Source organism: Chrysemys picta, chromosome 1 (assembly GCF_011386835.1).
Source record: "Chrysemys picta bellii isolate R12L10 chromosome 1, ASM1138683v2, whole genome shotgun sequence".
Taxonomy (NCBI): domain Eukaryota; kingdom Metazoa; phylum Chordata; order Testudines; family Emydidae; genus Chrysemys; species Chrysemys picta.
This window is the reverse complement of record NC_088791.1, coordinates 186,240,077-186,252,772: the sequence shown is the minus strand read 5'-3', so window position 1 is coordinate 186,252,772 and position 12,696 is coordinate 186,240,077. Positions and strand designations below refer to the sequence as shown.

General features: G+C 43.0%; 1 protein-coding gene across 7 annotated transcripts in view; it reads right to left on the bottom strand.

Moving 5' to 3' along the window:
* GABPA (GA binding protein transcription factor subunit alpha) overlaps nucleotides 1-12,617 on the bottom strand; it is a 41,447-nt gene extending 28,830 nt beyond the window's left edge. For 4 of the 7 annotated variants that reach the window (XM_005289292.5, XM_042855741.2, XM_005289294.5 and 1 more), the window contains exons 1-3: nucleotides 12,478-12,617; nucleotides 9,461-9,561; nucleotides 1,883-2,027 (exon numbers count right to left, since the gene is read on the bottom strand). In XM_005289292.5, the coding sequence (XP_005289349.2) occupies nucleotides 1,883-2,027; nucleotides 9,461-9,537 (222 nt within the window). In that variant the 5' untranslated portion in view covers nucleotides 9,538-9,561; nucleotides 12,478-12,617. Of the gene's footprint in view, nucleotides 1-1,882; nucleotides 2,028-9,460; nucleotides 9,562-9,660; nucleotides 9,803-11,778; nucleotides 12,241-12,477 lie in introns of those variants that run through there. The other 3 variants (XM_008170631.4, XM_024107357.3, XM_065576381.1) reach the window with 3 other exon arrangements.
* Between the last annotated feature and the right edge of the window lie 79 nt (nucleotides 12,618-12,696).

The following is a 12,696-nucleotide window of genomic DNA, read 5'->3' as shown; positions in this document are numbered from 1 at the left end:
ATCTCTATGTTACACTCTTTGGCAACAAGTCTAGCTAAAAGATAGCTATAGGAAAAAAAATAGATAACTGTTCATTTTTGTGTACTTGTAGCAGGATCTGAATAAGAAAAAAAAAACTGAAAGAATTTAATATTTGCTATTCAATTCCTGTATTTTGTCTTTTGAAAAACTATACTCATTATTTTGTAAACTTTAAAAAAAATGAAAAAAGTGACCTGTCTCAGAAAGAAACTCTGAACAACTACAACTTCACCTACAACTGTTGCCTACAGCATTTTTGATCAACAACAAGGATAAGTTTCAGAGTGGTAGCCATGTTAGTCTGTATCAGCAAAAAGAATGAGGAATACTTGTGGCACCTTAGAGACTAACAAATTTATTTGGGCATAAGCTTTCGTGGGCTAAAACCCACTTCATCGGATGCATGCAGTGAAAAATACAGTAGGAAGATATATATACACAGAGAACATGAAAAAATGGGTGTTGCCATACCAATTATAACGAGACTAATCAGTTAAGGTGGGCTATTATCAGCAGGAGAAAAAAAAACTTTTGTAGTGATAATCAGGATGGCCCATTTCCAACAGTTGACAAGAAGGTGTGAGTAACAGTAGGGGAAAAAAATTAGCATGGGGAAATAGTTTTACTTTGTGTATGAATAGATACAAAATCCATGTTTTCTTTCTGGGAAAATAGGCGCGTAACTTCTCATCACTAGGAATATCACTCCTACAGCTAGTGCGATCAACCATTTGTTAGCAGCTCCTATTCTATAGATAAAGAAATATATACACATACTGTAATAACTACCCAGACAGAAATTCATAAGAACATAAGAATGGCCATACTGGTTCAGACCAAAGGTCCATCTAGCCCAGTATCCTGTCTTCCGACAGTGGCCAATGCCAGATGGCCCAGAGGGAATGAACAGAACAGGTAATCATCAAGTGATCCATCCCGTGTTGCCCACTCCCAGCTTCTGGAAGTGGAAGTGCCAGAATATATGGTTCTCATGTATGGTGAACAGTAACCATACATCAGGGCCAGCAAATATCTTACATACTTTCTTTTAAATCTCCCTGCTACTACCAAACGAGGCTTGAAGTAAAGTGATTTCAATGTATGCCAATAACCTTTCAGGAACTCTAGAGAATCTTTAAGTATTAACAAGAGTGGAAGGAAATTAGAAAGGTTACCAAGTCTTTATTTAATGGCTGTGTTATTTAAGCTTTATAAAAATTATAATGAAATCAAATCGTATTGAAATAAAAAATCATCATCCAGGAAACCCTGCAGTAACCATCTATTTCAAAAACATACATTTAAAAAAAAAATCACAATATGTTTTTGTATAACTGCAGAACAATCTTTACAACTAGACCTGTAAACATCAGAAAACACAAAACAATGCTGTGTAAAGCTCTTCTGGCTTCTAAATTCAGAAAATCTGAAAAAATGCAACTCCCATAGGAACCAGCAAGTAGCAAGGGCTTTCAGGAAACAGTCAATACACCTGACCTAAGATACACTAAGAATTGTATTCCAAGGTATGATCTGTACTTTCAAAATTATAATGTTTATTTCCCCCCTAAAATTGATAAGACATTCTGCTACTGACATACATTTCTGACACGAACCCTAGAAGTTTCCCAGTTTTATCTGCAGTACATTAGTAATTAGTGGGTACATATTATAAATAGTTTGAAGTTGATGAGGCTGACACTTGTAAGATTAGACTCTTAATTGTAAACAATTTAGCAAACTGAAGAGTGAGACCCCCTATATAAAGATCAGAGTGGAGGGAAGGGACTGAATATATAGAACTATTCTCAGAGTACAGTTTGAACCCTCAGAAGAAGTTTTTCAACCCTCCTTGATTTACCTGGATATCTTGCAGGCAGATTTCATGTGCATCCAAGGAACACTGAAGTCTTGGTTCCAACAACTTCTTAAGATTTCCAACTGGTTCATTGATGTCAATAGCCTGACTCACAAATTCTGCTGTGGTGTACGTCTGCTCAACGATGCTTAAACACCAAAGGATCAAAGAATTTATCATTAACTGAATGTTAACAAAACAGCTTTGAAAATGCACTAGCTGTGTGTTCTCCTATAGTAATAAAAGCTATAGCTAGGTTAAAACAAATTGGAGATAAGCTATGCAAAAGTGAATATTGATGCCAGAAATTTTAATAGTTTATTGAAAACCCTACTGAGGGTATGCCTACATAGCCTGCAACAGCAAGCCTCCCAGCCCAGGTCAACAGATTCAAGCTTGCAGCACTCAAGGTAAGGGCTCTAAAAACAGCTGTAGACAGCTCTTTGAAGTTGCAGCTGGGGCTAGAGCCTGACTCTGAAGACTAGGGATAGAGAGGGTGGGGTGATCAGATGTTTTTACTCAATGACACTCTGGTCTTTTTCTCCAAGTGGTTCCATTTAATTTAAATCCAGCAATGTGTGAGTAGTTAGAACTACAAGTCATTTAAAAGACACTCTGATTTGCATGTTTGGACTTGTCTTACATCTCAAACAGCTTGTTGCTATTTCTTAAAACTGGGCACCAGCTATTTTTGAATTTAAAAAATCATAATTAAGCAGTTTTTAAGTTATTGATATCTTTTTGTGAATAGTACTTAGATAACTGCAATGTTTCTGAATACGTGCTTTTTGAGATAAGAATTTAAAATTTTTTTTTTTTTTTTTTTTAAATTGTGCCACTTATCTAGGCTACCATACATCCGGATTTCCCCAGACATGTCCGGCTTTTCGCTCTTTAAATAGCCGTTTGGGGGGGGGGATTGTGCACCTGTGAGGGAACGCGGCGGCGGGGCTGGCAGCGGCGGCCAGAGCCCCTCCCCTGCTTCCCCCCTCCTCCACAGCCTTAGCACACCGCCCAGCAGCGCTCGGGCGGGGCCAGACACCTGCTCTAAGCCGAGCAGCACGGTAAGGGGGCCGGGGAGTTGGAGAAGGGGGGCAGTCAGGGGATAGGGAGCGGGGGTGGGGTCGTTGGATGGGTCGGGAGTTCGGGGTGGGGGCTGTCAGGGGGGCAGGGCTGTGGAGAGGGGTTGGGACAGTCAGGGACAGGGAGCAGGGGGGGTTAGATGGGTTGGGGGTTCTGGGGGGGCCGTCAGGGGGGCAGGGCTGTGGAGAGGGGTTGGGACAGACAGGGACAGGGAGCAGGGGGGTTAGATGGGTTGGGGGTTCTGGGGGGGCCGTCAGGGGGGCAGGGCTGTGGAGAGGGGTCGAGGCAGGCAGGGAGCAGAGGGGGCTGGATGGGTCGGGAATTCTAGGGGTCCTGTCACGGGGCGGGAAGCGGGTTGGATAGGGCGTGGGAGTCCCAGGGGTCTCTCTCTGAGAGGGGGTGTGGAGAGGAGTCGAGGCAGGCAGGGAGCAGAGGGGGTTGGATGGGTCGGGAGTTCTGAGGGTCCTGTCAGGGGGCGGGGAGCAGTTGGATAGGGCATGGGAGTCCCAGGGGGTCTGTCTGGGGGTGGGGGTGTGAATATGGGGTGGGAGTGTGGATAAGAGTTGGGGCAGTCAGGGGACAGGTAGAGTCCTAGGGGGGCAGTTAGGGTGGGGGGTTCTCAGGAGGGGGCAGTCAGGGGACAAGAAGCAGGGAGGCTTAGATGGGGGTGGAGTCCTAGGGGACAGTTAGTGGCAGGGGTCCCAGAAGGAGGCAGTCAGGGGACAAGGAGCAGTGGGGGTTGGAGGTTCTGAGGGGGGCAGTCAGGGGGTGGGAAGTGGGAGGGAGTGGATGGGGGCGGGGCTACAGCGGGGGCGGGGCTACAGCAGGGCTCCCCCCCCCCCCCAGTGTCCTCTTTTTTGATTGTGGAAATATGGTAACCCTAACTTATTGAATGTCTATGTTCTTCTATTTGTCCAAATGTATCCCATCACAATTGAAATCTGAAACAAATATTAAAACTGGCAGGTGCAAGAGGCAAGGCAACTGTTAGGGGCAAAAATAGTAAAATGTTTAAATAAAAATCTGCCATTTTTGAAAACAAGAAATCTGCCAATAAAAATGGGAAAAACAAAACAAAACACCAAACATGGTGACTAAAAAAAATCATGTAAACAAGTCAAAAGGAATAGAAATAGTCACTTCCTGCACTCTCCAAAGGTCACCAAACGGCATAACTAAGTGAGGAACAGAATTTAAGTGACTTGTCAATAGTTAAGTAGGAGATTTGGGGAAATGACAGGAGCAGAACCCTGATCTCAGAAATGCTAGGACAATACAACTCACTGACTCAATTTCTTTTCCAAATCTCTAATTAGTGAGAAAAATTTTAAAATGGGGATATTGCTTGCTCACTTCTGTATTCATTCTCCCAAATGAAAAAGAATTAGATGAGTGCAAAGAAACTAGGTAATGCATTTGGAAATGCCAACATTTTTCAGATGGGCTAACACAGGACCCATCCTGAAGGATGTTCTGTGTAGGCAGATCTCTGCACCCACAAACAGCCCCTATCCTTTTATCTGATTTTTAAAAAATGTTTATATGTATATTTCCAGACAAACAAAAGGAAAATGAACAGACTTAGGGGGCAAAAAGGCAAAAGTCAAGACACTTGTTTGACTCTGAAAACCCTTTTGGTGTCCAAGGAACTCCTGCAGAATATTAATAAACTTGGGTATTTGTTGTGATGGTGACACTGCTGTTAACGTAATGAAAACGTATGCCCATAACGAGATTCCTTCTCTCTACTCTACTCACAACAGCAAGCAGAATGCTCTGGTGACTCCCTTTTAAACAGAAAAGGGATGGAATGTTGGAATCAGAAGATTCCATGGCAGTTGGAAAATAAAGAGAAAGCAGAACCCCAGCCCAGCACACACACCTTCCCCGTCACGGGAGAGCGAGGGGATGAACTGTTAACAGGAGCTGGGCAGAGCACCAAGTGATGGTGAACTGGAGAAAGGGAAGAAACTGACAGACTAGGGGAAACAGAAAGAGCTGAGAAATCCCCCGGCAGGTAGGAATGACTCTGGCATCACCTGGAACTGGGGAAGGAGTTGAATTGTTGCCATCTTTTGTTAAATAATTTTTTCCCCTTTGACTCTCCAAGAAGTCTGCAAGGAAATAATTAGTCCTGGGAGGGATAAATGGGGTTCAGTGCAATAGCATTCAGGCATGTATATAGAGCACTGCAGTGACTCACTTGCAGCCACAGCTTCTAGAGCAGGGCACACATGGGTATCCAGTCTCATCGTGGTGCAAGTCTAAAGGTTAGCATATAGTAAGGACAGACAGCAGGATAAAGCAGGCACTTAGCTAGGAATATTAGCTGATGAAGGAAAGATAATGATTATAGTACAGAGCAGGTAGAAAAATTTCACTCGACGTTTTCATATTAAGAATGGGTCAAACTCCATGCACACTGCAGATAACATAAAAGAATATAGAAGTTTGCATGCTACAAGGAGAAACCTGAAGAGTGACCTTGGTTTTGTCACCTACTTTTAAAGCTATGTTGACCCAGACACTTGCACATTTCGTTAAATGGTATGGAGTTCCGATCCTAAGGAGAGCTTTGAGGGGCTGGCTTATGTACAGAGGAAACGTACAAAATATAGGAGAATACTCAATTTATTAAAAATAAAGAGGAAATCAGACTTAGAGGCAGGATTTATGTTGTCCAGTTATATGTTTTTCTCCAATTCAAAGGGGCTAATACCTGAAGGAAACTCTTCAAGAGTAGGTAACAGAGCCATGCTTCCCCCCCCCCTCCCTAAATGTAGACAGTGGTAATTAAGCAGTAGGAGCAGGTTTAGACAGAGAAGTAAGGTAACTCATGTAGGGCAAAAGGCTTTTAATCTCTGGTATTTGCAGCAATGGTGGCTGCGCTATTAATGTCATGGATATTATCTTCCCCCTCTGTTCTAGTAACAAACTGCTTTGGTTTACATCCCTTTGATAGGAAAAGTGATGGCATAAACTTGGAATCTGAAGTTTCTATAGCACTTGGGAATGGCAGCTAGAGAAGAACATACTGATTTAATGGCTGTACACATGCTGCAGACTTCACTAACATGCTCCTGAGGAGTTGTCAAAGTAGTGAGAGTGACGTGAAGAAAGGAAAGGAAGAGAAAAAACTAACAGAACCAGAGTAAAAGTAACAGACAAAGAAAAAATGACTGAGAAATCACAAACAATGCAGACCCATCATACACTGTAATCAGGGTATTGAAGGTCTTAATTGCTGCTTGAAGATTTGTTTAGTTCTAAAAGTGATTTCCATTTCTACAATAAGGTTGTTTTTACTACAATCATTTAGTTTGACAAAGGGTAAATGACCTTAAGGAAAATAGCATAGAAGAAATATTTACAGAATGTGGTGAGAGGATTAGAAATGGCAGTCACAACAATTAACAACAGGATACCATGGGTCATCCTAAGCAAGTTACATCTTGTGTGTTATGGCTTCCTTTCGGCATAGTAAAACAATTTTTTTCCCATTAGTCTGATTTTCCTATGTCCAGGCCAAAAGCACTAGATCTTTATGGCTAGAAATTCCAAGTTTAAAAAAATAAAAGCATAGCAATAGGAATAGCAGTAGGAATATACTACCAACCACCTGACCAGGATGGTGATGGTGAAATATTCAGGGAGATTAGAAAGGCTACAAAACCAGAAAACTCAATATTAACTGGGCACATCACCTCAGGTTGGGATACAGAGCTAAAATTTCTACACACCATTAATGACTGCTTCTTGGAGCAGCTAGTCTTGGAACCTACAAGGGGAGAGGCAATGGTTGATTTAGTCCTAAGTGGCACACAGGATCTGAGCCCAAGAAGCAAATATAGCTGAACTGCTTGGTAATAGCAGCCATAGTGTAATTAAATTCAACATCCTCATAGAGGGAAAAATACCAAAGAAATGCACCACAGCAGCATATAACTTCAAAAAGAGGAAATACACAAATATATGAGAAAGTTAGTTAAACAGAAATTAAAAAGGAATGGTCAAGAATGAAATGCCTGCAAACTGCATGGAAACTATTTAAAAACACCATAATAGGGGCTCAAACTAAATGTATTCCCCTACCCGCCCCAGAAACAAACAAAACAAAACCAGTAAGAGAACAAAAAAAAAAAAGCCGCCATGCCTAAATAACAGTGTAAAAGCATAATTATACAGGCCAAAGAATTTGAACAGCAACTAGCAAAAGAGACAAAAACTAACAGCAAAATAGGAACATCAGAAGCAGGAAGCCTGCTAAACAATCAGTGGGGACACTGGATGATCAAAGTGCTCAAGAAGCACTCAAGAAAGACAAGGCGACTGCAGAGAACGTAAATGAATTCTTTGCATTGGTGTTCCCCGCAGAGAATGCGAGGGAGATTCCCACACCTGAGCCATTCTTTTTAGATGACACGTCTGAGGAACTGTCCCAGATTGAGGGGGTCAATAGAGATGGTTTTGGAATGAACTGATAAACAGTAATAAGTCACCAGGACCAGATGGTATTCACTAAGAGGAGTTCTGAAGGAACTCAAATATGAAATAGTAAAACTACTAACTGCAGTATATGAATCAGCCTTTGTACCAGATGTCTGCAGGATAGCTAATGCACAACCAATTTTTAAAAAAGGCTCCTTATGCAACCCTGGCAATTACAAGCTGATAAACCCAACTTCATTAACTGGCAAAGTGGTTGAAACTATAATAAAGAACAGAATTATCAGACACACAGATGAACATGATATGTTGGGGAAGAGTCAACACTGATGAAGGGAAATCACGCCTCACCATTCTATTAGAACCCTTTGTGGGTGTCAACAAACGTGGACAAGGATGATCCAGTGGATATTGTGTATTTGGACTTTCAGAAAGCCCTTGACAAGGTCCCTCACCTTGGGCTCTTAAGCAAAGTAAACAGTCATGGGATAAGAGGGAAGGTCCTCTCATGGATCAGTAAATGGTTAAAAGATAGGAAACAATGGGTAGGAATAAACTGTCAGTTTTCACAGTGTAGAGAGGTAAATAGCTGGGGGCGGGGGGGAAGGTGGGGTTCACCAAGGAACTGTAATGGGATCAGTCCTGTTCAACATTTTCGTAACTGATCTCGGAAAAGGGGTGAAAAGTGAGATCGCAAAGTTTGCAGACGATACAAAAATCACTCAAGATAGTTAAGTCCAAAGCTGACTAAGAAGAGTTACAAAGGGATCTCAGTAAACTGGGTGACTGGGCAACAAAATGGCATATAAAATTCAATGTTGATAAATGCAAAGTAATAACAAGGGAAAACATAAGCCCAACTATACGTACAAAATGATGAGGTCTATATTAGCTGTTACCACTCAAAAAATGGAACTTGGAGTCATCGTGGACAGTTCTTTAAAAACATCTGCTCAATGTGAAGCAACAGTGAAAAATGCTAACAATGTTAGGAACCATTAGAAAAGGGACAGATAATAAGATAGGAAATATCATAATGCCACTAAATAAACTCATGGTACACCCAGACCTTGAATACTGCATGCAGTTCTGGTTGACCCATATCAAAAAAAGATATATTAGAACTGGAAAAAAGGACAGAGAAAGGCAACAAAAACCATTAAGAGTATGGAATAGCTTCCATATAAGAAAAGGTTAAAAAGACTGGGATTGTTCAGCTTAGAAAAAGAGATGACTAAGTGGGGATACGATAGAGGTCTATAAAATTATGAATAGTGTGGAGAAAGTAAATAGGTAAGTGTTTTTTACCCCTTCACTTAACACAAGAACCAGGGGGTCACTGAATGAAATTAATAGGCAGCAGGTTTAAAATAAACAAAAGGGAGTACTTCTTCATGCAATGCACAGTCAACATGTGGAACTCATTGCCACGGGATATTGTGAAGTCCAAAAATATAACTGGGTTCAAAAAAGAATTAGATAAGTTCATGGAGGATGGATCCATCAAAGACTATTAGCGAAGATGGTCAGGGACAACCTCATGCTCTGGGTGTCCATAAGTCTGAATGGTAGAAGATCGGACTGGACAACAGGGGATGGATCACTTGATAATTGCCCTCGTCTGTTCATTCCCTCTGAAGCAATTGGCATTGGCTACTGTTGGGCTAGATGGACTATTGATCTGACTCAGTATAGCCATTCTTATGTTCTTAAATAAGAACTCAGTCTTCTCCCCACTGAATACAATGACAAGACAGACTGATTTCTATAGGAGCAGGACCTAAATACGATAAAACCTGTAAACTATTTTCAGCTCAAGTGACACAAGTACACCTCTTCCCCGATATAACGCTGTCCTCGGGAGCCAAAAAAATCTTACATGTAACACATGAAACTACGTTATATCGAACTTGCTTTGATCCGCCGGAAGGCACAGCCTTCCTCCCTCGGAGCACTGCTTTACCGCGTTATATCCGAATTAATGTTATATCAGGTCGCGTTATATCAGGGTAGAGGTACAGTAAGCAATACTGATTGATCGTAAGCACATACCTTTCTTCAGTGCACTCCTGTTTCTCAGTCCCATCAATTTCTATTTCTATCAGCTCCTCTGCATCTCTTTTAGTCATGGCTAAAAAGTCTCAAAAACAGGTCTGCAAAAGAAAAATTGTTAAAGTAGTTTCATGAATTATAGGGAAGCAAAATTTGAGCATTATAGTTTCACATAAAAATGATTTGTTAATTCCATATACTTTTTACCAAAAATGTTTTCAGCTGCAAACTCTAAAGCCAATTACACAGCTCTAAAATGGAAGGGTGATGCAGAAACCATGAAGCAGTTGACAATACTTGTTCTGGCAAATGGAAGTAGTAAGTTGATGGTTTTGTTTTTTTCTGGGAGGAGGCAAATTCAGGAATTTAAACAGACATATAGGTGCAGAAATCATACATCCTGAGGTAGAATCATAGAATATCAGGGTTGGAAGGGACCTCAGGAGGTCATCTAGTCCAACCCCCTGCTCAAAGCAGGACCAATTCCCAACTAAATCAGGTAGCTTTTGTTCTCTTCCTTTGGAGGCTTGTACACTTACTGGATGCTGTATGAACTGGTCAGGTTTACCTTTCATTGGATGATAGCATTTAAATTTCAAATTGTTTTAAAAATACTTGAGAGATTTTGTTGTCCCATATGTATTACATACTGACCTTGGAAGAAATATGAAAGCTGTTGACAGCTATAAAACTTTTTCTAAAAATTTATTGTATTAAATATGTTATCTATTTCTGCTATTTTTTTAAAATTACGTTACCTCTTATAGGTGAATGTATTCAGTATTAATCTACAAAACACCTAATAAACAAAAGATTTTCCATCTGAGGTCTCTTATCTCTCACCAAGTTCAATGATCAATGCATGTAGATGAAAATGCATGTGGTATGATCACCTAATTTGTGCAGTACGTTAGTGTCAAACTATTCTTTTGGGGGTTTTTCTTATTTATCATTTTTAACCTTTCTCCAAAGTGAGGTCAGCATTAGATTAATAGCCAAAGAAATTAAAACTTATCTTTATCTTTGCCTTAAATCTACCTAGGAGCTGCAGAATTCAGCAGCTGGCTTGTTAAGCAGCATTTCTTTTTGTGAGCACATCAAACCTGAACTCAACCGGCCTAGATCATAGTCCATTGGCTTCTTCATTTTAAGATTTTGTTTGACCTGGAAAACCCTAATGGCCTGGGACGTAGCTATCCAAGAGACTTCTTCTGTCACTGTGATCCATTGCCACAGTTGTGGAAAGCAGAGGCTCCTAAGCTAGACAATGCCCCCACCACCCACCTGTACAAGAGAGAGGAGGCTGCTAGCAGGGTGTCCTGTAACCGCTTAGTTAACCTTCAGGACACACTTCAAGGCGTCTCTTTTTATCCACAGAACATAAAGATTTACAGAGATGGGCATGGCTGGGTAGTGATAGGAGGATGACCAGTAATTCTGTTTTTTTTTGGGGGGGGGGGAGAAGAGGGAGGGTATTACATTTGTTTTATGCTGCAGACTGGTTATTGTGATCTGTGCGTAATTGCTGTAGTCTGTCTGTGTTAGTGAAGTATACTTTAAGAAACTGTCAAGGTGCCCAAAGCTTGGCATCAGGAGCGCTTCTGTTTATAATGAAAAAAATCAGAACAAATGGTGCTCCAATCATAACTAGAGTCTCTTAGCTATTAGAATATAAGTATTGGAATAAGGATACAAATACAATGAAGTGGGCTGTAGCCCACGAAAGCTTATGCTCAAATAAATTTGTTAGTCTCTAAGGTGCCACAAGTACTCCTGTTCTTTTTGCAAATACAAACAAGTAATTGCGAAACAGACTAGTGTGAATGTTTCTGTGCCAAATAACTGTGAGCAGAGAACAAAGTAACCAATCGGTTCCCTCTGCTATATAGGCCATGAATCTCTAGCAGCACATTACCTTAAATATTTACATAGATTGGAAACAATGGATGTGAAAGGGTACAATCAAACTGAAATCCAAGTAAATTTTTAGTTAACATTAACTCTGTGCCTTTGACTGCCTGGGCCAATCTTCATGGTCTTGCAGTCATATTTTACCGTGCTTTAAAATGTTTTCCTCTCCCAGTACTGTAGTGCATGGCACACAAAAACAAGTGTGAATGGGGAAAGGTGACTACCTAGTGCATACCAGTGAAATTGACTATAAAACAAAGTACTGGTTAATGCACACAAGAGTGAAGCAAAACAGAAACCAAGAAACAACATTTTGCATTTGTTCCGTTACACTGATCTTATGATTCACTTGTAGCTAAAGTTAGCACAAAATTTTAAGAGGATGTCCCAGAAAACAGGTATCTTACTAAGTAGAACTAGGAGATTTACAGCAGCGTCCACAGTGGACACAATTGCGTATGCTGCGCCCAGAACAACAACAATCGCGGGCAATCGCCACACTTTCCCCTTTATGACTGAACTGACACAGCGCGGGGCGGAGAGGTGCGGGGCGCCTGAAGCGCGTTTATTGCCCGCCGGCGGGGACGGGCCTTTGATGTAGCTGGGAGGGAGCCAGCGAGAGCTCGGGATGGGGACTGGACAATGGACTCCCGGGGAGTAGCGGGCCCGCCAGCCAGGCTCAGTAGCTGCGACAGCAGCCAGGCCTCCCCCTGCCTGGGGGAAAGGGGGACAAGGCGGACGGGTTTCCCGGGCAATTGGCTGGGAGCATCGGGCCTCCCCCGGCGCCCCACAGCCGCCATGTGACGGGACCGGGCCTGCGGCAGCGGGCAACGCTGCGCCCTGGGGACGCCCTCGCCCCCCAGGACTGCACAGAGCCCGCGAGGGGAGGCTGCTCCCGGCCCCTCGCCCCTGGCCCCGCCGCCTCCCTCCTTGTTGTTTGAACCCGAAACGGAAATGAGACTCGCTGCGCCGGGGAGAAACGGAAACAAAACACGAGCCGCAGCCAGGCCCGAGCCCCCCTCCCCCGGATACGGAGAGCGGCGCTTCCCGTCCACCCGCCCCTCCCCCGGGCGCCCCGGGCCCCCCGGCCCGCTCGCCTCACTCACCCGCCGCAGAAACTCCCGCCCCGACCGGAGCGGCCCGCACGACTCCCCCGCGCCCCGCTCGCTAGCGGCGGCTCCGCCGGGTCCTTACGCCGCCTTCCGAGCGCCGCACTGAGGGGAGCGCAACGCGCTGAGGATTGGGCGGCGAGGCCTGTGCAGGGCCCAGGCGAGGAGGGAGCGCGAACACAACCACCCCCCCACACACAAGGGCAAGGACTACAA